Source organism: Rhododendron vialii, chromosome 12a (genome assembly GCF_030253575.1).
Source record: "Rhododendron vialii isolate Sample 1 chromosome 12a, ASM3025357v1".
Lineage (NCBI taxonomy): Eukaryota > Viridiplantae > Streptophyta > Magnoliopsida > Ericales > Ericaceae > Rhododendron > Rhododendron vialii.
The window spans coordinates 84,078-112,042 of NC_080568.1; the positions used below are offsets into that span (position 1 = coordinate 84,078).

At 40.8% G+C, this 27,965-nt stretch overlaps 1 protein-coding gene, 1 long non-coding RNA gene and 1 other non-coding gene across 14 annotated transcripts; all 3 read left to right on the forward strand.

The window, feature by feature from the left end:
* Positions 1 to 601: 601 nt before the first annotated feature.
* LOC131311156 (uncharacterized protein ycf45) lies at positions 602 to 15,680 on the forward strand. Of its 12 annotated transcripts, XM_058338488.1 has the most exons (10): positions 607 to 865; positions 1,460 to 1,522; positions 3,744 to 3,821; positions 4,424 to 4,644; positions 8,313 to 8,385; positions 8,498 to 8,782; positions 11,296 to 11,439; positions 12,787 to 12,837; positions 14,935 to 14,996; positions 15,564 to 15,606. In XM_058338488.1, exons 1-9 carry the CDS (start codon positions 731 to 733, stop codon positions 14,992 to 14,994), a joined length of 1,110 nt encoding a protein of 369 aa, XP_058194471.1. In that variant the 5' UTR covers positions 607 to 730; the 3' UTR covers positions 14,995 to 14,996; positions 15,564 to 15,606. The 12 variants fall into 12 exon arrangements, with proteins under 12 accessions (XP_058194473.1, XP_058194476.1, XP_058194479.1 ...); XM_058338490.1 differs by lacking the exon at positions 15,564 to 15,606 and having other exon boundaries at positions 602 to 865; positions 14,935 to 15,216; XM_058338496.1 differs by lacking the exon at positions 11,296 to 11,439 and having other exon boundaries at positions 603 to 865; positions 15,564 to 15,608.
* Positions 15,681 to 16,833: 1,153 nt separating this feature from the next.
* Positions 16,834 to 27,964, forward strand: LOC131311180 (uncharacterized). Its single transcript, XR_009195428.1, has 2 exons — positions 16,834 to 17,060; positions 27,714 to 27,964. It is a non-coding gene; the product is annotated as an uncharacterized LOC131311180 (long non-coding RNA).
* LOC131312242 (small nucleolar RNA R71) lies at positions 25,243 to 25,351 on the forward strand. The gene has a single exon (XR_009195809.1). It is a non-coding gene; the product is annotated as a small nucleolar RNA R71 (small nucleolar RNA).
* Position 27,965: the final 1 nt, after the last annotated feature.

Genomic DNA, 27,965 nt, shown 5'->3' on the forward strand with positions numbered 1-27,965 from the left:
CAGAGAGAGAGAGGAGTGGCGGTGGTGTTTTTGATCGAATGGTTGTGGTTATGGTGAGCTATAGAGACGGAGGAGGTGTGAATTGACTGAGGGAAGTGAGAAAGAAGATGATAATTTTTTTTTGATCCGCAAGATGATAATTGATTGTGTCTAAAAATTAAAAGGGCAAGTAAAACATTTTGTATTTGGGGCGTATGTTGTAATTGTTTAAAAACATTTAATGGACTAATAGAGAAAGGGCGCCGCTATTCGCAGCCCTCTATTTACTCCCGTAGCCCACTAAATTTCGGTAAATGATTGTTGAAAATCATAAATAACATTTTGGTAAATTGCTGTTGAAAACAAGATTATATTGCGGTAACTACATGTCGAAAATATATTCAACTTTCGGTAAACAACTGCCGAACATGCATTTTCGGTAAACATCTGTTGAAAAAAATTTCGGTAATTGGACGCTGAAAATATATCTCAATTTCGGTAACTAACTGTCGAGTATAATTGAAAATTTTTAACGGGTTATGGGAGTAAATAGAGGGCTGCGAATAGCAGCGCCCTAGAGAAAACAAGGGCGGCGAACAGTGAACCCTTATTTTTCAATTCAAGACCCAAATTACGATTTATTATTGGTTAGTGTAAGAAATCTTGGAAAAACCGCTCTCTCCACCTTCTAGTAGTTCATGCTGCTGTTACAACATCACCAATTAGGAAGGGGAAGATCTGCTGGTGCTTCATGAAATTGATTACCTCTTACGGTCTCCTCCAAATGCCTCCTCCTTGTCGGCGCTGTGGTGGCCTTCTGATGAACAAATTACGCGCATCCTCATCTGAAAATGCCTCTGATTATGATATGAATGCATTGTTTCAGGTGTTCAATCTACTGCTTTTACTTTGATATTCATTCGATAGATTAGTGGTCGATCGAATTTGTCTTTTCTATTTGTTCTTGTTATCAATCTCCGTTTTCCCGAAAATTATTTGCCGGGTACGTATTATGCACTTGCGTATCACTGGGTTCAGTGTTACGGAAAAAAAGGTTGTGTCCTCTGCACGAAGATGATGAGAACTAGCTTAAATGACTATGGCAAGAAAGCAGTGTGCACACACGCACGCGCACACAGAGAGGGAGAGAAATCTTGTTCTTTTTTTTCCCCCTATCTTTGGTGCTCCTCAAGCGATATAAGGGGTAGTTAGTAAGTTAGTCCATTATGGGTAGTTAGTAAGTTAGTCCACAGGGTCCAAATGGTGTCCTTAGCCCTAAACCACAAACGCTGACGGGGCTCGATCCCTGGCCTTCCACAAGGACCAAGGAAGACCTCAAAATCCCAGAATCCTACAATAAAGTACTCTTCATAATTCACAGACTTAAAATTTTCTACTTTTTTCTGTTTCCTTCCCGTTTAAATTTTCTTTTAATTCTGGCAGAAATAAATTTGTTTACCTCTTTGGACATATTTGGCAGATTCTTCCACGTGATTTGCATGATAATCTTTTGAACAAGTCCAGACATGCTCAGCTATTAGAGGTGATGATCCTTAATTTACATAATTAGCGGTACATATTACAGCTTTTGTCAGCTATAAATGTTTTCGTAATAGGATCCACTGGCATTAAACTTCGGATACATTTGGATATTTATGGATCATAAATCAATGGATTTGGCGTCCAATTAACAAAATTAAAAAGAGGCTTAGGTGTAGGTAGAGAACCCAGGATTTGGTTTTTGAGGGGGCCAAGAACAACTTAAATAACCCTATAGTGTAGAGAAGCAGAGTATATGGTGAAGATGCTCAAATATTGACATCATTTTTATGACCATAAAGTTGGATAAAATTTACTTGGTAAAAGAGGAATAGGTGTTGAAGGTTCGGGGCTGGCTATCGCTACCCTTTGCCGAATTGTCCCTTTGTCTATGGTTGTAGGTAGCTCGTGAAACTAAAGTAAATGATGGATTGAAAGAAGAGATGCAATTTATTTGGATCATTGTATCACTCCTTGTAACGCCCCGAGCAGTCCGCTGGCCTAGTATCTTGATTTTGATCCACAAGCCACACCACATGGCCGAATTGAACCTTTGTCTATGGTTGTCGATACTAGTAGTATCTTACATGGTTTGTTATATGCCCAAGATCACCTATGTAGACTTTCGATGTGGGATGTGGTATCACATTACTCAAGACTACTCCCCCTAACATGGGGTATTACAATCTCCCCACTGTTATGACCTCGCGCCCTCGCGAGGGGTTGAGCACTAGAGTCACCACAACGTCCCCCGGGTCTATTCCCTACCGACCGGAGTCTCCTCGACCCTCCCCAAATTTGAACACTCTGATACCATTTGTAACGCCCCATGTAGACCACTAGCCAGTATCTTGATTTTGATCTACAAACCACACCACATGACCCAAAATACGTAAGCCTAAGCTGCTAGTGGTAGCCCACATGGTTTGTTATATACCGAAAATCATCATTGTGGACTTTCGGTTTGGGACGGGGTGTTACAAATTTACAATCTCCCCACCTTTATAGTCTCGCACCCTCGTGAGGGGTTGAGCACTAAAATCACCAAATCAAGTACAAACTCCAAGCAAACTATTGGCCCAGTACTTTGATTTTGATCCACAAGCCAAACCACATGGCCCAAAAAATCCTTAAGCCAAAGGTACTAGTAGTATCTTACATGGTTTGTTATATGCCCAAGATCACACATGTAGACTTCCGATGTGGGATGTGGTATCACATTACTCACAACTACTCCCCCAAACATGGGGTATTACACTCCTGTTATGTAGTTATTTCAAATCAACTAATAAAGCTCTTAACCTCAATATCCAAATCCCTATGCTAATTTTCATCCCAATTTGAGCTATTCTTACTGACTTAATGTTTAATCCTTGATTGGAATTCCACATCTATCCAAATGGACCATTAAGTTCTGCAGTATTCCGATATGTAACCATCCAACTATGAAACCTCCATGCTTGGTTGTTTCAATTGTATTTGTGGTGTTTGATCTGTCTCTATTAGGTTGGACCGACTTGCTCTGGATTGTTTTCAGGGTCAACTTAGGTAGCTTAAGTTTTATGCAAATATGTGCTTGTTGTATGATAGAAGTTGCACCATTGGTATGATGGTTGCGATGGCCTCATGTTGTACTGTTGGATTATCCTTTGCATCTTTATTGGTTATACTGAATTTAGGCTGGCAATCTTATAATTCAAAGTACGTTTTTTCACAGAAAAATGGCCAATTGTACAGCGATTCTGTGTTGAATGTAGTTAGTGCTTTCCAGATGTCCAACTCTACTTGCCCATTTACCATTTGCTTGTCTAGATGGTTTGGGTTAGGGTTAAGGTGTTGCTGTGATACCATATTGTTAGGGATGGAAGCAAGTATTTAGGTGTAAATTAACCTTAAAACACAATTGTCGATTTATATTTAGTGTGTGAGTACAAGTTACAAATGGACTTCAGTATCCTCTCTCACTAACACTTGACTCATATGACTCCAAACTGGTTTCATTTAACGTAAACACCAGAATAGATTGAAAGACATTTCTACTTTTTGTTCATTGTAGATGAAGTCATTGGTGTGAGAGTCATAACAGTGATTTGGAGGTCTTCCAAAAAGTTCTTCGTTCCAATTATGACCTTGTTACGTCTTTGTCAAATACATTTCTTCTCTCAACAAATCTACTCGCTCGTTAGTTTATGATACATCATATTGGTTCACTGCTATGTTAGTAGGTGATAATGGATCTGGGTCAGTTGCCAGAAGCATGTTACCTTGGTGAATCTAGCAGGCAGTACTTGAGGGACACTGAGGTAAGGACTTTGAAGTTACCACAAAAACTGTTTATATTCTTAAGGGACTGTGCAGACTTAATACTTGTTTAGCATGATAAATTAGCTTTCTTCATTTCCCGTTTTAGACCCGAAAGATTATAGGTTTTGAGATTGACCATCTGGTCTTCTGAATTGAATCCTTATCTAGAAGTTAAAGTATTTTATAATGCAGAGCTTAGAAATCAAAAGGATTAGGTTAGTTGGTAGTCATTAGTAATACTTTTGATAAGTCAGTTTGTTAGCTTATTTGTATAAAAGAGATGCCAATTAAGGGGGCGTAACCAAATACAAAAACAGCAAAAAATGTATATAAAATCAACTAACAAAAAGGAGGAAGAACAAAAAAATCATTTTACATGTTCATATTAGGATTCATGTCATAAAGATCTAACGGGGCTTTTACGTGCTAGTTGTTAGATACCTAAGACACAACCCTCCTCCTTTATCCGGGCTTGGGACCGGCTGTAAAAAAGATAAAACTCTAAGCATAGCATAGGCGCAGTTGACAGAGAAAAAAAAAATCATCTTTAAGCCAAATTCTATCTAGGGTTGTTGGTTATTGATTCATATCTATTAGCCAGGTATCAATGAAAGAGTTGGAGTATGCACAAAATGCAGTTGGCGAATTTGGAAAGGACAACAGAGCTGGCATTGAGGGTACCTTACATCGAATATCTGCAATAAGAAACAGGGAGGGGAAGGTAGTTGGTTTGACTTGTCGAGTTGGCAGGGCCATTAGGGGTCACATCGACATGGTTCAAGATCTGCTTCAATATGGAAAAAGCATCCTGTTTGTTGGAAGGTAAGCATGCAAACATAGCCTGCAGGCAATTGAAGGGAGCATTGGGGGAGCTTCCTATGAAAGTGAAATCTAGCGTGCACCATAGGAATGAAGCATGTATATAGGTGTTTCATGTTTGGTCACTTTTGCGTGATGGATCTTCATACATCAAGTATATGATGGTAGTCTTTATATGCTTACACCATTGTCTCCTCACTTTTTGCAATTTCACGATACATCATAAAACTTATCCTATGATAACGAATTAAAACTTTGCATGTACATAGGCACTTGATAACAATTGAAAGAGGAACAAATGTTAAGTGAAAGCTACTAAATGTACTTATATATGTGTTAGGTAATTGAATAGAATAACTAGAGAAAATAGACACTTAAGCACTCATTGTGCAAGTTTTAGATATTTTTTATGATGGTTGCCTTGGAGATCTGAGCTGATACCTTTGGAGAAAGGTATCTATTCTCTATGGTAAGAGGTTAATATAGCATGTCTCTTCAGAGTGAAAGTGTCATTCAACCATTGTGGCAACGGAGGCTAGGGGAGGGAAAGGGATCACAAAGGTGGTTGAGGTTGGGGTACCGGTGTTATCAAGTTTGTTTTCTTGGAAGACGATGAGGAGAAGATCATTGGTGTCTTGTTAATTGTAATTCCTTTCGAGCTTAATTTTTATTTCATGCCAACCATTAAAATATGAGCTATACTTCCTGTTAATTTGGGTGGAAGTTATTACCATAATATTAGGAAACCATATTTTGTAGGTTCTACTATTCATATTTCCTAGTTGGTTTAGGTTTCTTTATTATGCAAGTTTCCTAGTTGGTTGAGGTTTCTTTGTCACCAACTCTTGTAGCCTATATAAAAGCATGCTAGGGTTATGTTTTAGACAACAATCCCTATTACATATCAATGAAAGCTTTAACATGGTATCAGAGCTAGGGTTTCGGAGAATTTATTCCCCTATGTTTGTGCCATAAGTGCACCATTGTTTGTTGTGATCCATGTGTTATGGATCCGTTGTTTACATCTCCATGTGCAAGTCGGGGATCGCACGTGCGGCGGAGTGTTGGAGTTTGTTCCACATTTGGTAATTATCTCCTCCAAAACTAGTATATGAGCTTGGGTGGTCTCTCCACTCATTGCCAATTAGTATTGAGTTGGATGCTTTAACATGGAATCAAAGCCCTAAGATCTAGGTCCTGTGGGATACTCGCTTTCCGGCAGGCGGCCTAAGCCTCGTTACCGTCTGCCAGGCACTCGGATTTCACCTTGAATCTCTATTGTCGTGGCTTTTGTCGCTTATGGCTATTTTTGATTTTCCTAGTTTTCTTCCTGGCTTCTCTTGGTTGTTTCTCCTGGCTGTTTCCTGGCTCCCGGCTTCTCTTAGCTTGGTTGTTTCTAGTTTCTCTTGGCTTGGCTTGGTTGCTTCTGGTTTTTCTTGGCTTTTTCAAACTGAAGTTGGTACACCTACTTGAGTTTGAGGGGGATGTTAATATAATATTAGGAAATATTGTGTTACCATATTCTGTAGGGTCTACTATTCATATTTCTTAGTTGGTTTAGGTTTCTTTATTATGCAAGTTTCCTACTTAGTTGAGGTTTCTTTGTCACCAAGTCTTGTAGCCTATATAAAGGCATGCTAGGATTATGTTTTGGATAACAATCAAGGGCAAAGTACGGATTACCTCCCTATGATTTGGCCTTTTGGCAGATGACCTCCCTGAGTTTTACTAATGACCAAATCACCTCCCTATGGCTTCGGAGTAAAGTGCAACACTAACCCCGTTAACAGAAAATAGCAAATGACTCTAGTACCCTTGTACTTTTCTAGGATAAGTTACCTCTATATCTCTCTATTCTCTCTTTCCTTGCGTAGGAAATGTTAAATTGGCAAATAAAATTCTAATATTTTGTCCAATTATGTGAGTCTAATTCATTTTTATTTTTCTATTTTTATTTTCACAATTAACTAAATCTCAATCAACATTTGATCTTACCCAAAAGCAATTTCATAACCACAAGAATATGTACCATGCCTCTGTTTTTACGTGTTCACAACTACTGTACATGTACCTTTGGTTTTGCTTTGTTTTTTTTAAAACAATGCCCCTGTTATTTGTTTTGGTGTATATATATGTATCTAAGTGTTTAGCGAAAAAATAAAAAAAAAGGTCAGAATAATGGACTTTGAATATTCCTACCACACTTCCATCAGTGACACTACTCTTTTCTCCGTTGATCACCCTAGCCCATTGCCTAATTTGCACAAATTCACCCCTTCCTCTCTCGTATACAGCACAGAGCATACCCAGATTTGCTAAATGGCTGGTCCAGAGCTCATTTAACTATCTCCTCTTTTTCTCTGTCAAGGTCCTTATAGAGTACTTGAACAATGAGAATCTACTATTTATGAGACATTGGGTAAGATTACAGTAGGGAGGTTTATTTTGGAACAAGGGAAGCTCAGAACTTTTGTGGATAGCTCTGATCTAACAAAAATTGAAGAAGAAATGGGTTTTGGTTGACTGGTCTTGTGTGTGCGTGTGTGTGTGTGTGTGTGTGAGAGAGAGAGAGAGAGAGAGAGAGAGAGAGAGATATGGCGGCAACTACTGGGTTAGGTTTGGTACGAGGAAGAAGGATGGGAAAGGAAAAGAGAGATCGAGGAAGGAGGAGAGGAAAGGTAGAGCCATAGAGAGAAGCAATAGCGGAACAATAATCAATGGCAAAATGTATCATTTGGGGAGGAAAGGTATGGGAGGGGCATTAAGGGCAGAAAAAAGTTATCATTTGGGGAGGAAAATCTTTTTGTTAGTCAACAGACGCACTATATAGGTGCGTAGCCAACACACACTTTTAATTTGGATGGAAAACCTAACCGTTGCACTTTACTTCAAAACCATAGGGAGGCGATTTGATCATTATTAAAACTCAGGGAGGTCATCTGCCAAAGTGCCAAACCATAGGGAGGTAATCCGTACTTTGCCCAACAATCAATATTACATATCAATGAAAGTTCTAACAGAAGTGTGTACCTTTGGGAGGTGAAGTGCAAAATGGCTAAACTCACGAGGGGGTTGACTGGATTTGGTACTTCAATATTAGGTTACAATAAGATTATGGTACCGTCATAATGCGAACTTGACAAGTCGAAAGCAGAAAACTTTGTTAACCGTTACATAATCCTTCTAAGTTCAAGCACAACCCTCTATATTTTGCAATTGCTCAAATTTTTTGTATAAACACTTTTTAAAATTGATGTTGATGCTAGATTTCCAAAGCTTAGTCGTGATAAATTTGAGTTGGATCAATTGCTTGTCGCTGTTCTAAATGATTGTAAAAGTCCAGTTGGCCGGACTCCTGTTCCTGACTATGAGTTCAATGGTTCAAGTCTTGCCATAGAAAGATCCCATTCCCCACGCTAAGATCTCTGTTGTACCAAAAAACAATGAAAACCTCCTTGTTTTGCATTTATTATAGGACATTTTTATCTGTACTTTTCTTTGAAAGCTCATTTCCAACAACTTAGACTAGATGATTGTGATTCGTCCTTAGGAGTTGAACTTTGCATTCAAGTTTGGCTACATAATGATTTTTGATTTGTTGTTGGTACTACCATAGTGACTAGGCAGCTATTTGCTTTACTTTTTAAATCACTGTTGTTTGAACTTTACAGGCCTGGCGTAGGTAAGACTACTGTTATGCGAGAAATTGCTCGCGTATTGTCAGAGGAGATTCAGAAGAGAGTGGTATGCTGAGGTTATAGGAATTGCATTCCTTCCTTCCCCGCCCTCTCTCTTACATATGTTTTTGTCTTCTAAGGCTTACGGCAATGAATGAATTTTCCTGCAATTTTGACAGGTCATTGTGGATACTAGCAATGAAATTGGAGGTGGCGGAGATGTTCCGCACCCAGCAATAGGAGGTGCAAGAAGATTGCACGTCTCGGAGCCCTTGATGCAGCATAGAGTCATGATTGAGGCAGTGGAAAATCACATGCCTGAGGTGATTATTGTTGATGAGATTGGCACTGAAGCTGATGTGAATGCTTGTCGTTCCATTGCTGAGAGAGGAGTCATGCTTGTTGGTACTGCCCATGGAGAGAGGCTGAAGAATATAGTAGAGAATCCTACACTATGTGACTTGGTTAGTTGATCTCCATAACAATCTCTTCATGTGACGGCTAGTTATTCTTAATCCCTAAGTGAGCCTTTGATAATCCGTTTCTAGCGTTGAATCTTGAACAAATCTTTTTATCCAACCCAAAAGCTTAAAGCTATTAGGTGGAGAGGTCCCAGTATTATATTAATGCTTGTTTGGATGGATTTTTTAGAATTTTTTAGTTTGATTTTTTGGGTAATGAGTAGAGAGAGAAATTAGGGTAATAATTGGAGAGAGAGAAATGAGAATAATGATTGGAATAAGGGTAATGAGCGGGGAGAGAAATGATTGAAAGTAGGGGTAATAAGTGTTTTTTGAGTTGGAATTTTTTTTTTTCAAATTAGCATCCAAACAAGGCATAATTGATCACCCATTGCATAGCCAAGCGATGTGGGACCATGTTGTGGTTTAAAACACTTTGTAACCAAAACCACATTTTGAAAGATGATTTGCAGCGCCATTACTAGAAACATAAACAAACATGGATGTGCTCTTGACAATCGAATGTAAAGAAAAAACGTGTGATTTGCTGTTGTAAAAATTTCAAACACAACTATGACAACGCAAGTGTTTGAGGTTTTCCCTTTCTAATTTGGTAAATTGATTGCTTATGCATGGTTTTCTTCTTTGATAAGCTTTAAATGTGCAAATCAATTAATGGAAATAGGGTAAATTATAGTTAACCCCCTCAAACTATGCCTTGCGGACACTTTACCCCCTCAAACTTTTATTTTTGGCATTTAACCAACTTTAACTAATGGAAATGCATAACCAGCTGACTTCCGTAACGGAGATGATGTAAATTACTGTTTTGCCCTCTTTTGTAAAATGCTTACCCGGCACGAACCAGACCTGCACCTGCACAGGTGTCTTTGCTACTCCGACACGAACCGATCTGAAGCTCCGGCACGACTGCTCCAGCGACAGTCGAAGGCTCCGGCACCAGCCATCATGGTATTGGTACCCCTCTCTCTCTCTCTCTCTCTCTCTCTCTCTCTCTCTCTCTCTCTCTCACACAGACACACACACAGTACCTATGTGTGTGTGTGTTGTTGCAGATCGAAGACGAGGGAGCGTATGGAGAAGCAATATGGGTGTGCCCTTCTTAAACGTAACATTGTCAACCCTAAACCCAACACCTACATCCGCCATCACTGCCCACAACAATCTTTTCATCCGCCCTTCTTAAACGTAACCTTGTCAAACCCTAAACCCAACACCTACGTCTGCATCACTGCCCACAACAATCTTCTCAAACCCTAACCCTTCTATCCCACTTTTGGGCTGGTTTTCTCCTTTCGTCAAGATGTCATCGTAAAACGCCCCGTTCTGGTCACTAGCTTCACCAACCCGTTCTGGTTAGGTACAATCCGTTCATCTCATTATACACTTTCGTCTTTTCCTCTTTTATCATCCAAAAAGGACATTTAGAAGCCCAAAAAATCAAAATGATTTTACCTTCTTTTAGACCTTGAGGCTGAAGTGTGCCCAGTAGAATTAGGACTGCCGATTGTTCCAACAACAGAAAACTGATTTTGCTTCGGTTTTTCTTGTTTCAGTTGTGGTGGTTGTTGCCTTGCCTACGATGTAGTGGTATTAATGTTGGTGTTGTTGATAGATCTTGTAATCCGCCAAGAACAGAGAGGGGCGAGAAGGGGAAATTCGTTGTGATTTGGGGGAAGAAGGGTCTGAATAAATAATGTAGATCTTCGTTGCTCTGACTGCATATTTGTTCAAATAGATCTGAGAACAATTGAAATTGGTCTTATTGTGATTGAAAGCTAGATGAAAGGTGGGTGTCTTGGCTGCAAGAAGCGGTTGTGGTGGTGTCAGCGGCGGCGCAGCCTCCGACCACCGCTTGAAGATCCAGTCATCCTCCATCTCTGTTTATGCCCTGCTTCCTTTGGTCTAGTGTGTGCGCGCGCACGTGTGTGTGAGAGAGAGAGAGAGAGAGAGAGAGAGAGGGTGGGGGGTTTGTCCTGGAACTGGGATTGAAGACAGATGGCAAACGAAGTAGCATTTTCCATCCAATTCATAACAGATAGAAAACAGAAGTAGCATTTCCATTAGTTAGAGGTGGTTAAGTGTCAAAAATAAAAGTTTGAGGGGGTAAAATGTCTGCGAGACATAGTTTGAGGGGGTTAACTATAATTTACCCATGGAAATATTGTAGTGATGGATAGGAAAAATGAAAATACTGCTCATTATATTGACACAGTGGCTTGCTCTCACTTTCTCCTACTGAAATCGCATATCATGATTATCATCAATAGACATTCTCAGGAGCAAAGAATTCTTCGTTGTTTCATTTTGTGTTTAGAAACTTACTCTATAATCTTAGTGTCCTTTCCGATATGGTTCTTATAGTTTCTACTTGGCTGAAAGCCTGAAACTTTTACATATGAAAAGTAAATGAAATAAAAGAAGGAACTAGTTCTGAATCTTTGAATTGTTATGCATTAGCATTACCAATTCCTTGACTACAGACTATGGTGCAGATTGGGGGAGTGGAAACTGTCATTCTAGGGGATCAGAAAGCCCGAACCAGAAAGTGTAGGAAAACCATTCTCGAGAGGAAAGCTCCTCCGACATTTCCATTTTGTGTTGAAATGAGGAAAAGACACTACTGGGTTACTCATCGGGTATATTGTTCAACTTTTGATCTGTTTTTGTGCCTATGGTGTTAAAGCTAATCAGAAAGTTGATATTTGTTTTGTTTTTGGTTCTACATATATACTCGAGGCTAGCTTGATATTATTAAGTACATCAATCTATGGAGATTATTCCCTCAGAAATCTAATCGTTTTACTTACATAAATGGACCGAGTTATGTGATTTCTGATTCTTTATAGGTTGCTAGAGTTCTGCTTATTTTAATAGTGCGTGCTTGTCAATGGGTAAGACGTATTTAGGGTCTGCACTTGTCGTCCTATCCCTAAAATGCAAAATCCCGGTACAAAGGCTTATTCGCTATATGGGGGAGTAAATATGGGTATAAACTAATCCCACCTCCCCATTGGATAAGTTACCTGTTTCCAGAATCCAGATTATCTCCTCATCCGATGGTAAAAATAATCTGCATTCCTCAGCTTATTAATTAAATAAAACAGGGCGTTCTCAGCTTTCCAATCTGTGTACTTGGGATCTTTACCAGAAGGTGGATCCTCAATCAAGTTATAGTACTGATCCATCCCTAGTCAAGAAACTCAACAGCCCTTTGCACATTGTGCATAATTACTCCCATTTTAGACAACTGGAGCTAATAAATAGCGGGTCATGGAACGATAGAGAACCAAGCTGAATATCATCCTTCAAATCATATCAAGTACACTCTCAAATAGACAGAAATACGAGAGAAAAAAAACCCGCAATGGGTAGGCAATGTCCTCTTCATTTAATTTCTGTAACCTGAAATACCACCGAGGTAAGACATGTATGCATGAGACCATGACAGCAGTCTGGACTGGAACCAAGCAGACAATTAAGCCAATGATCATGTTTTCTGGGTGAGACCAGACAATATCCAACGCGTAATAGTTTCCATTCATTCCACAACCTCCTTTTCTGCAATCATTTATTAGATCTAGGCTTACTCAGCCTCCCATGTTTTGTTTAACACCTTGCATCTTGGTATTATTCTTGTTTCTATGTGGAATTTGTATAATCTTATACAACTCGGGGAAGCAAACTTTGAGAAAGCTCTTTTCCTATTAGTGGCTACCTTTCTGAAAAAAAGATTTTAGAACGCTAGGATTTGTTGATTGTCTTGGTTTCTCGCCATAGTAATCCCCATGAAGATGCTTTTAAATAGGATTTGTCGGGAAAGGATTGGGACAGCTCTAGAACTTATGAATTCTGTGAATTATTTGCTTTCATTATTTTTCGAATATGGACATTTTTTGGTGGCAGGGGACTACAAGATGTCTTTTTCTTTTCTGAATAATCAATGCAGTCTGCGAAATATCTAGTTTTTTGTTTGCTTTTTGCAGACAGATAGGAGCGTAGATTTGTTACTTCAAGGGAAAAAGCCACTGGTTGAGGTAAGTAATTAGCTCAAGTTTGTCATTAGTCCTCATTGTATGACCTTTGGTTTTATTTTTGTTGATTTGGATTAGTGACGGAAACCATCTTCATTTTAGGGGATACATAAAGTACGTCCTTTATCCAATTAGGAGTCAATAGAAGACCCGTGGATTGGTTCCGAAGTATTTTTTTCTTCTTTCAAAAAACAATCTTATAAGGGTAAATTTAACTTACTGTTTACACCCAATTTTGGCCAAAATTATGATGACTGGGTTAAACGCCAAAAAAGGTGTTAAAATTGATGACGACAATAAAAGGGGCGTTCGTCCAACTTAAAAAGCAACACGAGGCGATGTTTGGCCGTTCGTGATGTAGAGCGTGTCCTAGATTCATGCCCCAAAATTAAGGAAAGTTGTTTACGGCTGAACCCTCTTAGCAGAGCCCAAGCCTGAACTGACGCCACCCAGCCTTCGTTTGGGTCACCTTGATAGGGAGGTCCAAATCAATTAAAGGCCTGAAATTGCTTCATGGATTGGGCTTCGCGAAGAGGTCACTACGGGCCCTATGCATCCCCAAGGCCCAGCGTTGGGGGGGCCCCGGGCCCAGGATCCCTTAGTCTAGATCTTTAGAGAAGCCTTTAGAAGAGTGAAAGCTTAAGGCTCAAGAAGATGCTTGCTTGAGTAAGAATGGGTCCCGTGGCTCAAGTTCCAAAGTCGGCCTTCAATTAAATGGCCGATTGGAAGGGAGAAACGTGGCTCAAGTTCCAAAGTCGGCCTTCAATTAAATGGCCGATTGGAAGGGAGAAACGTGTTGAAGCTGCTCACAAGCAGCTGGTCTTAGCCCCTTTTCTGGCCTTTGTTGCACGGGAAAGATGGACCAAGTCCCGAAAATTCCTTTTTTTTTTAAGCTCCTCCCTCAGGGGACCAATCCGGAGCCTTTGAAGGCCCCAAAAACCGGGAAAGTAGTTGAAAAGTCTGCTAATTTGCAGAAAAGGTTTCGGCCTTTAGCCTTGGAAAACCCCAGGATCTTCCTTTGGACGAAGACTAGGCCTGAAAAGGGCTTGTTTTAGGCCTCAAGCAGGACCGATAGCTGGAGTCTTGGAGTAAGAAGCAAGAGAGGGGCAGGTGGCACGCATGAATTGGAGGTTTTGGAAGCTGCTCAAAGCCAGGGGTGGCTGCCTGCCTATAAATACCTGGAGGAAAGACCTTAGCAAAGGTCCACACCCTCAAGAGCCCACGGCTTATGCAACTACATTTTCATTCCTTTTATTTTCAAACACTGCTTGTACTCACTTCAAAGTAGTTTAAGCTTTTTATCGTATTCCTTGTACCCAAACTTCCTTAAATTGTTAATGGAGTTCGTTTGATCCGAATTCAGCTTTGTTTTATCTTTCTTTCCATTTTCTAACAACGGTTAGAAAATTTTAAGACCTTATCCAGTAATGGCAAACAACGAACCATCTCAAGGCCTTACCCCTTAGTCCAAGCACGATCACTAAAAAGAAGTTAGATTCAGGCAGTCAGGTCTTGATATCGAGTTTGGATTGTCGTTTGGTCCTGGCACGCCCTCAATATTGGCTAATTTGGTTTTTTGCACTTTTTGTGGAAAACACTTACCACCCCTGAGGTTTCTCACAATGAAAGACACCTCCCCTCACATTTCTGAAATTGCACTTACCTCCCCTGAGGTTTAATAAATGTTCACATCTTTCCTACCCAAACTCAGAACTGCTACTTGAAGATGTGTCAAACTTGAAATTGAGGATTGAGGTTTCTTTGGGAAACCGGGATCTGGCTCGGACACACCACCATTACATAAGACCTCATTTTGGCATTTAACATGAAACCGAACTCCATTTGTACGGTTACTTCAGACCACAACATGATCATTGCACATCTAGGGGGGTTCCATTATGGCACCTACAGAAGCTATTCCCAACCCTTCTCTTTGTCATATTCTCTTCTCCTTTATTTCTGCTTTTGTCCTGTTTTCCTCTTTCCTTGCTAATCTTGTTTTTGGCGCTGCATGTAGCCCTGGTTTCTTTTCTTTTGGAAGGATGTGTTTTAAGTTTGGGTTTCTCTCTCTTACTGTTGGTGAACCCTTTGGTTTTACAGGTGAGGAGAAGGGATAAACAGTTTAAGGTTGTGATCGAAAGATGGAAAATGGAGGACTGAGTGTACTAATCTCTCTTAATAATATATTTGTCCTTGTCTCCTTGTTGATAATCTGTCTAATTTGTTTGTCTCCCTTTTGTTCTTGTGATTTTTAGTGATTAGCCACACTTTTTTGTGATTTACATTTATTTTTATTTTTATCTTGGGGAAGATCCGAGGAAGTCATTGGAAACTTGATGAACTTAGTAGATAGAATAATTTATGAAGCACTTCTCTTGCTTTCCATGAGAGAGAGAGAGAGAGAGAGAGAGAGAGAGAGAGAGAGAGAGAGAGAGAGAGTGATCACCACTTGCTTTTTCGTTGAGTTTGTATCATTTTAGAATACAAAATCTTCTGCTAGCATGTTCTTTTTGTCTTTTTCTTTTTTTTTTTTTCCCGTTTTGCTTATACCGGTGGTGAGTTGGCAGGTGTCCATCACCAATATAAGTTAGCCTCTACCTGTAATGGTTACCTGTGTAATAATTAATCGGCTTTTCAAAATTTTCTTAATCACAATTATGCAAAACGAACTTGAATATTGCACATGCATTGTAAGGGTTGAAGAAACAGAAGAAAGAAAACGAAGACAGGGCCCAACAAAAGCAGGACTGAATTTGGCGAAGACAACACGTACGTACAGCGGTCATGCTTTCCTGCTCACCCGGTTGGTAGAAATAATAATAGAAAATTAGAGGCCGTCCTAGTTTTTTAGGTTCGGTTTGAATCCAACCCTGAAATATTTTTCCAAACCTGTATAGGCTCGATTATTTGCATATTGACTTTTATACCCTCAATATAACGCTCCTTCCTCAATCACGCTCCTTCAAAACCAGAGCCACCTCCAGAGCGCTACCTCACCCTCCGACGCCGATCTTCCCACCGATGCCCCCATTCAGCTCGTCGAATCCGACTCCGACAAATACCACCGACTCCGACGACGATTCCTTCTTCGAAGAAACGCCAATGCGTCAACACCGCCTCTCCTCCACAGCCGCCGTCATCGACGGCTCCACCACACACTAAAACCACCCCCACCACCCTCCGCCGTTCCGCCTCTCACTTCGGTTTGAGTTATTCTTGGGCGTGAAGTTTCGAGATCTAAGGCAAGTACGGTGGCTGTGGAATTGGGCGCTCTATAAAAGGCTCTCGATTCATTTCTCTTGAATCTTTTACTTCTCGTTCTAATGTCCGTCCTCGTTTGAAGTTCTACTTTGTAATACGGGTTGTTTTATTCAGGTTTGGTTCTTTATGTATTGCTTACTGTTTGATTTTTGGAAAAGTTTTAAAGTAAAGCTATATGAATACAATATTTATGTGTGGGATACGGGATGAGGCTTATGACTACCATGTGTTTGATGTAAGTCCTCACTGCACTCTATTGATTGTGGATTATTTTTTTTGGGATAACATCAGGCTATGTGAACTATTTGAGTTGTCTATGTGAACTGTGTATTTTAGTATATTTTTTAGCTGTGTGAACTATGTATTTTTCTATGAGAACTGTGTATTATCCATGAGAACTGTCTATTTTCCATGAAAATTATGTATTTTCTATGAGAATTATGTATTTTTTTTATGAACTGTGTATTTTTCTATGAGAACTGTCTATTTTCTATGAAGGTTGTGAATTTTTCAATGAGAACTATATAACTAAGAGAACTGTAGAGACTCATAATTATTTTTTTCAAATTTTAAATGTTTAATATGTATTTGGATTATCAAAGTTGGGATAACAATCTAGATATGAGTTGGGTCAAGGTGAGATGACTTGTAAGTTGTGGGAGTTGACGTAATACAATAGGAGTGAAGGGTGTAAGTGTTATTTGTGCTATATAACTCAAAAAAATGGGGCAGGAAACCACTCACTGTCCCTTCTCTTTTTTCTCTCTTCTCCGGCGTCTCTCTCTCTCGGCTCTCACCTCTCTCACCTTTTCTCTTCAATTTCATCTCCTACGAGTGAGATTTTTGAAAAATCCCAAGCACTAAAGTTGTTCTACGCGACGAGAGCTTTCTATTCATCCAAGAAAATTCGTGATCGGAGCACTTCGAAGTTTCCTCCATGTTCGGGCTTGCTTCTAACCTTCGAGGTAGGGATCTCCTACCTTTCTTTACATTTGAGTGTTAGTTGGATGTACAAAAATCAAGTTTGATCATCTATTTTGAGTCTTGCATAAATCTTGAGCATGCTGAAAATTTCGTGGGTTTTGGTAATCTGTCTTTTGGGAGCCCTTCTGCTAGGAATCAATTTTTGGTGTCTTCATAACTGTTAAAGTTCGTTTCAATACGAAGATTTCGGTACCAAGATCATGCAGAACCGATAATCACACAATTAGTTATGAATTTTTGAATACTGGCTGTTTGCTGGATGTGCGAATCTGTGCGTGGCTGTCTTCTTTTAACTTTCTGGGCATGACGAACATTTTGGGTGGCTTTGGGTCTTTTAATGGATGTGCATATTTAAGTTAAGAAGAGATTGGCGTTGGAATCAATTAATTTGGTTAAGTATACAATTTTTGGTGAATTTCTAAAGCTGGGTTGGTTGATAGGTGCGAAAATGGTTGCGAAACTGTTTTTCTTTTGATCGTTGGGTTAATCTCCTCTCGTTTCTGAACCTGGGATTTTTACTGAGTGTAGGGTTTGTCGTGGTGCAACTTTTGGCTTTGGTTTCACTATTTTTGGGTTTAAGATGAAAGAGTTATGATTTTTCAATCAATTTTACTTATTCCCGCGTAGAATCTGACAACTCCGGCGGACTTAGGTAAAATGGCCATAACTCCTAGCTCGGGACTCGAAAGGACACACCGTTTGTTTTGGTAGAAACTAGACATAGAGCTTTCCAACGATACATCCCATGCATCATGGGTATGTCCGAGCGATGACAGATTTGCATCCAAAGTTGACCTAAATTCTGCCTTTGTACCAGTTTTTTTTACTGTTATGTTGGAGCTATAATTGAAAGGCCGTAGTTAAGTTACCCGAACTCCGTTTTTGATGTATGATCTATGGATTCAAAGGAGAAGCCTACTTTTCAATGGTTTAAATGTCGTTCTTAAATTTATGTTATTTGATCGGATATAGTTAGAACTTCAAGTGTGAATGATTAATTTCATCTATTGGATATGTGGGGATATGATGAGTTGATCTAGATGATTAATTATTGGGATATGAGAATTAGTGAGCATAAGGGTTAAAATACTTGTAAACGATTGGAATAGAAAATGGATTAGATGGATGATACGATCGATGATAAATTAAGTTGTAGAATGTTTGACGCGATGTGTAAATTATTCGATGTCTTTCCATGAGATCGAGTCTTTGGGCTTGCGGGATACTTGCAGTGAGTTAAACAGGATTTGGTAAATCACTTGGCATGAGTGCATGGTTGTTAAGCACTGATGGGTACTACAAAGATGAGGATCTTTATAAGTATTTGCAAATTAGACTCTTAATGGAGATGTCATAAAGGGGGTCCATTAGGTGGTAATATGAGAACTGAATCAAAAGGATTTTAGTGGACGCACGGGGGTCCTTAAAGCCCGGAATTGAATGAAAGGATTTTAGTTGACGCACGGGGGTCCTAACAGCCCGGAATTGAATCAAAAGGATTTTAGTGGACGCACGGGGGTCCTTAAAGCCCGGAATTGAATGAAAGGATTTTAGTGGACGCACGGGGGTCCTAAAAGCCCGGAACTGAATCAAAAGGATTTTAGTGGACGCACGGGGGTCCTAAAAGTCCGGAATTGAATCAAAAGGATTTTAGTGGACGCACGGGGGTCCTTAAAGCCCGGAATTGAATGAAAGGATTTTAGTGGACGCACGGGGGTCCTAAAAGCCCGGAATTGAATCAAAAGGATTTTAGTGGACACACTGGGGTCCTTAAAGCCCGGAATTGAATGAAAGGATTTTAGTGGACGCACGGGGGTCCTAAAAGCCCGGAACTGAATGAAAGGATTTTAGTGGACGCACGGGGTCCCTAATGCCCGGAAGTGCACAAGAAAGCCACAGATCCACCGAAAGGTGTGATGCCGGAATGGACATAGGACGCACGAGGTCCATAATGCCCGGAAATGAAATCGAAACATGTGACAGTGAAAACAGAGAATCTTCATAGTATTTAGCATCATACTAAGATTGAAATGTCAGTTTGAGTTGGTAACTTGGATTGTCTGGTATGTCAATACATGTTTTACATTCCTTCTTTTAGACCTCCAAATCATTGTGGCTTGTTTTCCTGATATGTGGTGGTCAACTTGTTATGTGTGAATGCATATTTGGTACCTTATGGTGCTATGCATTGCGAGAGTTTCATAAAAGAAATCTTATTGTGAAGAGATTTTTACTAGATGTTAAACTTGAGATTTGAAGATTGATTTGGAGTTGACGGGTGAGTTTCCTTGTTGTTGAGGTGCGGTATTGTTTGACTTGTCATTGCTTACCTTATGTTCTAACTCCACATGCCTAGCGTGTATATTTTGGGGTGAGGTTGGCTAGTTGTATGAGAAAAGAAAGTGAAAACATTTCGTTAAAGAACTAAGATTAATCTTTAGGTCATTGAAATGGAAATGAAAAAGCAAGGATTGATTTGGATAACGTCGTAACGGTAAGTGCTTGACCGACCGGGTGTTAATAAATAAAGACTAAAAACGCGTCCCAAGCGTAGGACTCTCGACCAATGTAGCACAATAATTCCGGAAGTACCGGAGTCGAACCACAGAGACGGACGGACGGTGTTGACTCAATTGTGATGAACTTTAGTTTAATCTGGCTCTTAGGTAGCCACCCTTTGTTTGATTGATTGATTTACTACCTAAATCACTGAATTGATTTAATTAACTATAAATTTAAAGGAGAGTACAGCCGTGGGAACCCAGCGTCTGCAACTAGTCTAACCAATATTTACTCGGGACACAATTATTCAATTCACTGATCTCAGAATAAGAAAAAAGGGGTTCCTAATAAATGCCCACCACTTGTCACCAGCTCTCATGCGCATTTAAAATCTGATGATGCCTGGGTTTTGTTTATTAGAAAGGAATTTTCTTTCATATCCCAAAATTGTTGGAAAAACGAATTAATTCGTACCCGAGGTAAAACATTGATTAAACTAGTCACAGGACGCCTTCGTCCCGTGGCTGCACCCTGGGGAACTACTCACGCATGCTTGAAATAACAGAAAATAAAACCCTAGATCGAAACATGATCATCTATTGCAGAAGAGACGGAAAAAAAAAATAAAAGAAAGATCCACGTAGAATAGATAATAACGAACAACTTTAATTAACGAAGAAATTCGACAAACGTTACCAGAATCCAAGCGATTGAAAGAAATAGTGCAGAAAACTTAAGAACTGAGAGAAAACAAAACAACGTTAGTGAAAAAGCTGCTACGTAAAAGTCTGGAATGAAAAATCTACCCTAAAACTAACTTAAAACGAGGTATTTATATTAATCCCCGAATTGCAATTAAAATTCTAAAACAAATCGGAATCGGACCCGCAACGACCCAAAACGCCACCGTTCCATAGCCAATTAACACCCTCGGTAGCGCTATACAAAAAATGGTATAGCGCTCTCGAACTTGTTTGAGGCGTTGACTCCGTTGACCTAGCTTTGGCCAATGTTCTCTCTTAACCTTTAGGTAGCGCTACACCAAAAAGGGTGTAGCGCTAGCCAACTCTCTGATCACTTTGTGGTCTTTGCTATCCACTTCTGAGCGCTATACCACTTTCTTGTAGCGCTCGCGAATGACTACGGTGATTTCCTCGTCAATTTCACTCCAACACTTAGTCTCCACAGCCTTTCACGCTCACAAGCTCTATCACGGCCTACCGGGTACTTCTCATTAGCGCCAAAACATCTCAATTTCCTGCAAATTAGGCACAAACACAAAATCCAACCTCGTGCACGCATTAAATGGAAAAATGAGAATTAAATGCACGTCTAACGCGCTAATTTCCCTACTTAGGCGCTTAAATTCATGAATTCCACGTGCCTATCACATCCCCCAACTTGAGCGTTGCTAGTCCCTAGTAACGAACGAAAAGAAAAATAACAAAACAAAGACTAACAAGACACGAAGGGGAATACAAAGGTTATGTATGCTGTACAAGAAATAGGCGGGTCGAAAAATTTTCGCCTCCTCACTCACCTGCAACTCAAAAGCATGCATGCCTTGGCAAAAAGATGAACAAAATTAGTGCCGAAACACATGCAGAGATAAATGCCCCCACGAAGGCAACGATGCGACACTCGCTCACCAGAACACTCAAACATTCCATGCAAAAAGCGCTTGGCGAACTACGTGGGACCGAAACAAAGGCCACCACGCGCCAATCAAAGACAACGCTGACAAAGAATAAAAGCACAATATATATACAGTCACGATTCCACAAAATTAGCAACATTAACATAAAACATGCATGAACGAGAGTTTAACAACGTGCACAAGGTCCACTAAGGACTTAATTAGGCTTATAATGACCATGGTTCCGAACGAAAGGGAAACTACAAATTAGGCGGCGGCCTATAGTAGCGCAAGGTCATCTACCCAGACTAGCCGCCACCTTACCCTTAGCTACCAACATGCTTCCATTGGTGCCAACCAAACAAAGTCCAACAAGAGATTTAAACATCTGTAACCAAATTTTTACGGACCCAAATACTAGAAAAACAAATATAATCTACCGACACTGAAAAACATGAAATAAACACATAAAATGACACCACCACCCTAGCTTCATGCATCATGGAAATCCTAAAATCAATCCAAACTGCTCTCGGCAAAGTTGTCGCTGACCTCTAAATCTGGAAACTGAGGCGGTTGATACAGAGTCGAGGACTGCCCTATAACATGATCAAACAATCACTTATTCTGATGTGCCAGTAGGTGCTGATTTCTCCCAACTTGCCTTAACTCCACATTTTCTTTTCTTTTCTTTTTTTTTTCTTTTTTTCGACTTAGCTTTATGGCCTGAAGGTTGGGTTTGGTTACAAAACATGACACCCATCAAGATTTCTTCACTTTCACTTCCGACGACAACGATGCTCCAAATCCAATGCAATAAGACACCCATGATGCACAATGCTAGACCCCCCAAACTATAGTCCAACCCACACACCGGTTTCCTAGGTTAGACTCAAGAACTGACTCGGACTGGTTTAAGATTGGACAAAGGGACACATATGTGGTCTAATCATGCAAAAATGCCTTGTCTCATCCCCTATGCACGTTACCAACTCTCACAAATGCATGCAAAACATCTAGCTACTCAATTGTGAAACAAAAGCCTACTATTTTCCGCAAATGCGAGAAAAAGAAAACAAAGAATATGGGAATGTTTATCAGGATGCACTATTAACTACGTGGGGACACTTACTCAACGTAACGACAGCACTAACATGTTCACAAAGGCGCCAAATATATGCATGAACTTGAATTAAAACAGGCACAATAATTCGGCTAATTCTAACATGCTCGCCTAACAATACAATCAAGCATAACAAATGTATCCCCTGGAAAAAAAAAAAAATAATAATAAAATAAAAATTTACCTTAAAATTACCCTAGCAACGCAACAAAACATGTACAAGGTACACCCTCCCCCCAACTAGAAACATGCTATGTCCCCAGAGCATGGAGACACATCAAAAGAAAGCACAAAGGGAGAAGAAATAGACCTACGGGTGGCAGCCAACCACCATGACCTCGGCCGATGTTCGAGGAATTTCTTGTCACCCAGCCTCAGGGCCATCACCGTACCCTGCAAAAAAAACATTAGTTCCGCCCGGTTCGTGGTATCCGAGCTCCCAAAACAAAAATAAAAAGAGAAATACTCCACCAAATCTTCACGCGATCAACGTGTCATACTTTTCTCCCCATCCCTCGCCGGTGGGCAAGAAACGGGTGGCTATACAAGACCATGATGCAATTTTTTTTCGCTTTTCAAATTTTTTTTCTTTTTGAAATGAGAGAAGAAAAATAACTAAACAAAAGACAAGAAATAAAGAACTAAGAAATAAAAGACAAATATAAATAGATTGCCCAAAAACAACATAACTTAATTAGTAGAATCCAATGTTACCAACACAAAAATTGCCCTTACTAATCGGAGCTGGGCACACGATCCTTATTTTAATAGCGGCGTGCGAAAGCTATAAGACCCAAGTCAATGATGGGTACCCCTATTACTAGGGGCCGGGTCCACTTCTCAATGAAGAGAGTGGTACGCAAAAGCTACCCGTCGGAACGTAGCCACAACGGCTACACAATAGGGTCATCCGAATAAACAGGATTGACCAACGCCTCAACCAGTTCACCTACTTCACCCAGGATCGACCAACACCTCCATCAAACTCCCTAATTCTGGAGAATTTAAGAATGACGCCTCCTTGGCTATCTCTAGAAGATCCTCATATAAAATATTATCGACATGCTCCTGCACCAGCGTGTCGATCAAACTCACCTCATCAATCTTGACTCGGCTCTCTACATTAAACACTTTCACCTCCATTTTCAAGTCCCCAAACGACAATTGGACTTGTCCAGTTTTACAATTCATGACAGCACTGGAAGTGGCTAGAAAAGGACGGCCAAGGATGATAGGAGTCTTCTCGAAGACCTCCGGTATTGGGCAAGTATCTAGGACAATAAAGTCGACAGGAAAAAGAAACTCGCCCACTTGAATTAAAACATCTTCCACCACCCCCTTTGGAACTCTCACACTCCGGTCGGCCAATTGTAACGTGACCGGTGTGGCTCTCAAATCGCCTAGGCCAAGCTTTAAGTATACCGAATAGGGGAGCAAGTTGACACTTGCTCCTAAATCCAACAAAGCCTTATCGAATTTTTGGCCCGCGATAGCTATAGGGATGGTGGGACAACCAGGGTCCTTACACTTAGTAGGGATCTCAGCCTGGAGAATGGAGCTCACTTGCTCCGTCAGAAGCACTTTATCTTGACTCTTGGTTCTCCGCTTTGACGTGCACAGATCCTTCAAGACCTTAGCAAACTGAGGAATTGCGTCAATGGCTTCCATCAAAGAGATAGGAAATTGAACTTTCTTGAATAATTCAAGCATTTGAAAGTTAACATTGACCTTAGGTTTCGCCACTAACCTTTGGGGAAATGGAGCTACTGGCACAGCTGGCGGTGTTGGAGTCGTGGGGGCTGCAGCTGCAGGCACTACCACCTCAGGTGACTCTTTGTCATCCTTTACCTCCTTCCTAGGGACATCAACAATATCAGGAGTTGCTCTTGGTGCATCAACCGGCTCCGGGGGTGGAGCTGGTTTCTGCTTTAATGGGATGGACTTATCGATCTCCTTCCCGCTCCTGAGAATGGTGACTGACTTAGCCTCCTCCTGATTCGGGTTTTGAACATTAGGACCTAAAGAATTTCCCAAATAATGGGCACCCGCTGCACTACCCTGGGCTGGAAACTTGCCCTTCTCCTGCTGTAGTTGACTGACAACTGCAGTGAGTTGTGACATTTGGGTTGTAAGGGCCCCAATTTGCTGTTTTGATTCCGTCTGAAATGTCATTTGTGACTGCATCAGGGAATTGACAGTATCCTCTAACTTATGATCACGCGCGGTTATTTGCGAATAACCTGGGGGAGGACCACGAGTTGATGGACCTGCCCCCCTACCAGGCTGTGGCTGGAAGTGGAATGGGATGACTTGACCCTGAGGAGGCCTAGATGATTGGGCCTGTTGAAACTGTTGTGGTGGAGGTAGCGCAAGGGGTTGAGCTTGGCCTCCACCTACGGGTCTGGAATCTGACCACCCAAAATTTGGGTGATCCCTCCATCCCGCATTATACGTGGTAGAATAAGGATCCCAGGTCCTAACTGCATTGACTTCTTCCTGATTAAACTGACTCGCCCCCTTGGCGGCAATAAACCCAGGACAAACCGTCGCGGTGTGCCCTTTACATTCACACCACACGCATACTTCCTCAATTGATACCTCATGAACTGGACGAACCTGCCTCACCTCTAGCTCCTCTAATCTCTGAGCCATTTTCTCAACCTGAGCCTGAAGTCGCTGATCACGAATGGTAACTGGGACAACGCTGGACCCAGAAGGTCCGGATCGCTCAAAATCGGATGGTTCTAAAGCCCTCTGCCTATCAGCTAGGTCATCTAAGAAATCCCAAGCCTGGTCCGCTGTTTTGGACAAGAAATCGTCCCCTTTGCAAGAATATTCTATGTGCTGGACTGACTCAGCGTTGAGACCCAGATGAAAGAAACCGACTAACTGAATTCTCTCAAAGCCATGGTGTGGCAGCCTTAGGAGCAATTCCTTGAAACGCTCCCATGCCTTGAGAAATGACTCATCCCTCTCCTGCCTAAAACCTTGGATTTGACGCCTAAAAGTTTTAGTCTTAGCCTCAGAAAAGTACTTCCTATAAAACGCGTCACGCACTTGTGCCCATGTGGTGAAGGATTGAGACTTTTGCATTCGGAACCACAGAAGCGCACCATCTTTCAACGTCGCCTCAATCAGCTTGAGGCACGCATTCTCATATTGGGTATTAGACGCAAGGTTGCGCACTAATCCCTCGAATGTCCGCACATGCTCGTACGGATCATCGCACTCCTTCCCGTGGAAACTAGGAAGACTATTAAGGACACCAGGTTTGACTGTAAAGGCATTGCGTGCTTCTTGTGTCTCTTGAGGGAATACAATGGGTCCGAGAGGAGTAGTCCTCTCGGGATGCATGTGCTGTCTCAAGGACGGCGGATTCACTAATTGCCTATCTCCCATCTCGACTGACTCTGATTCTGACTCTGAAACTGACTCTGGAACTGACTGGAAAAGTGGATTACTGACACTAACTAACTCAAAAGGCAAATCTATATAAAAATCACTAATGAGAATAGACTCTGACTGGTGCTCAGCTGAGTCTGACTCTAAACTAGAAGATGAAGAACCAGACAACACAGGCTGACTCGACTCCAGTTCTTTTCGAACTAAATGATGAGTCGGGTCGCGATAATAAAGAGGGTCCTGTTTAAAGGACACCTTTTTCTTAACACCTATGGTGACTCACTAAAAGCCAAACGACACGAAAACTCACAATCTTGAACACACGTCGCCGTCCCCGGCAACGGCGCCAAAAATGCTTGACCGACCGGGTGTTAATAAATAAAGACTAAAAACGCGTCCCAAGCGTAGGACTCTCGACCAATGTAGCACAATAATTCCGGAAGTACCGGAGTCGAACCACAGAGACGGACGGACGGTGTTGACTCAATTGTGATGAACTTTAGTTTAATCTGGCTCTTAGGTAGCCACCCTTTGTTTGATTGATTGATTTACTACCTAAATCACTGAATTGATTTAATTAACTATAAATTTAAAGGAGAGTACAGCCGTGGGAACCCAGCGTCTGCAACTAGCCTAACCAATATTTACTCGGGACACAATTATTCAATTCACTGATCTCAGAATAAGAAAAAAGGGGTTCCTAATAAATGCCCACCACTTGTCACCAGCTCTCATGCGCATTTAAAATCTGATGATGCCTGGGTTTTGTTTATTAGAAAGGAATTTTCTTTCATATCCCAAAATTGTTGGAAAAACGAATTAATTCGTACCCGAGGTAAAACATTGATTAAACTAGTCACAGGACGCCTTCGTCCCGTGGCTGCACCCTGGGGAACTACTCACGCATGCTTGAAATAACAGAAAATAAAACCCTAGATCGAAACATGATCATCTATTGCAGAAGAGACGGAAAAAAAAAATAAAAGAAAGATCCACGTAGAATAGATAATAACGAACAACTTTAATTAACGAAGAAATTCGACAAACGTTACCAGAATCCAAGCGATTGAAAGAAATAGTGCAGAAAACTTAAGAACTGAGAGAAAACAAAACAACGTTAGTGAAAAAGCTGCTACGTAAAAGTCTGGAATGAAAAATCTACCCTAAAACTAACTTAAAACGAGGTATTTATATTAATCCCCGAATTGCAATTAAAATTCTAAAACAAATCGGAATCGGACCCGCAACGACCCAAAACGCCACCGTTCCATAGCCAATTAACACCCTCGGTAGCGCTATACAAAAAATGGTATAGCGCTCTCGAACTTGTTTGAGGCGTTGACTCCGTTGACCTAGCTTTGGCCAATGTTCTCTCTTAACCTTTAGGTAGCGCTACACCAAAAAGGGTGTAGCGCTAGCCAACTCTCTGATCACTTTGTGGTCTTTGCTATCCACTTCTGAGCGCTATACCACTTTCTTGTAGCGCTCGCGAATGACTACGGTGATTTCCTCGTCAATTTCACTCCAACACTTAGTCTCCACAGCCTTTCACGCTCACAAGCTCTATCACGGCCTACCGGGTACTTCTCATTAGCGCCAAAACATCTCAATTTCCTGCAAATTAGGCACAAACACAAAATCCAACCTCGTGCACGCATTAAATGGAAAAATGAGAATTAAATGCACGTCTAACGCGCTAATTTCCCTACTTAGGCGCTTAAATTCATGAATTCCACGCGCCTATCAGTAAGCAGAGATTTTTAAGAGTATTGGTGTGAGTGGGTGAGAGCGTTGGTGTTTGAGAAATGGAGTTAAATATTTTCCAGCGTGAGTATGACATTTTGAGCTTCACTTTTGACAAAACAAGTATGCTTTTGGAAAATGTTTTCCCTTGTGATCTGTCTTCACTTCTGCATGTAATTTAGGTATGGATATCTCTACGAGCTAGTGTAGCTCACCCTATCCTTTCAGGTACTCGCCATGGCACTTAGCTTGGATTGTATGGAGTGCACATTGAGACGTCTTTTGAGAGCTTTATTGGTATCATAAAGGAAGTGTTTATCATCTAGTCTAATTCATGTTGTGTATTTTACTCGCAATGGAAGGTTGTGCCCTTTTGATTAGAATATTTGTAAAGCCATGTATAAACTCTTCTCCTTGACCATTATGAAACCCATTTAATTGTAAATGTTTGGGAGACTTTAAAAAAAAAAATTTAGAGAG

Coding starts and splice junctions, on each gene's coding strand:
- LOC131311156 (XM_058338487.1), top strand. CDS start 731: ATGAAATTGATTACCTCTTACGGTCTCCTCCAAATGCCTCCTCCTTGT. Junction 3,822..4,423: donor AGTACTTGAGGGACACTGAG/GTAAGGACTTTG, acceptor TCTATTAGCCAG/GTATCAATGAAAGAGTTGGA. Junction 4,645..8,312: donor AGCATCCTGTTTGTTGGAAG/GTAAGCATGCAA, acceptor TGAACTTTACAG/GCCTGGCGTAGGTAAGACTA.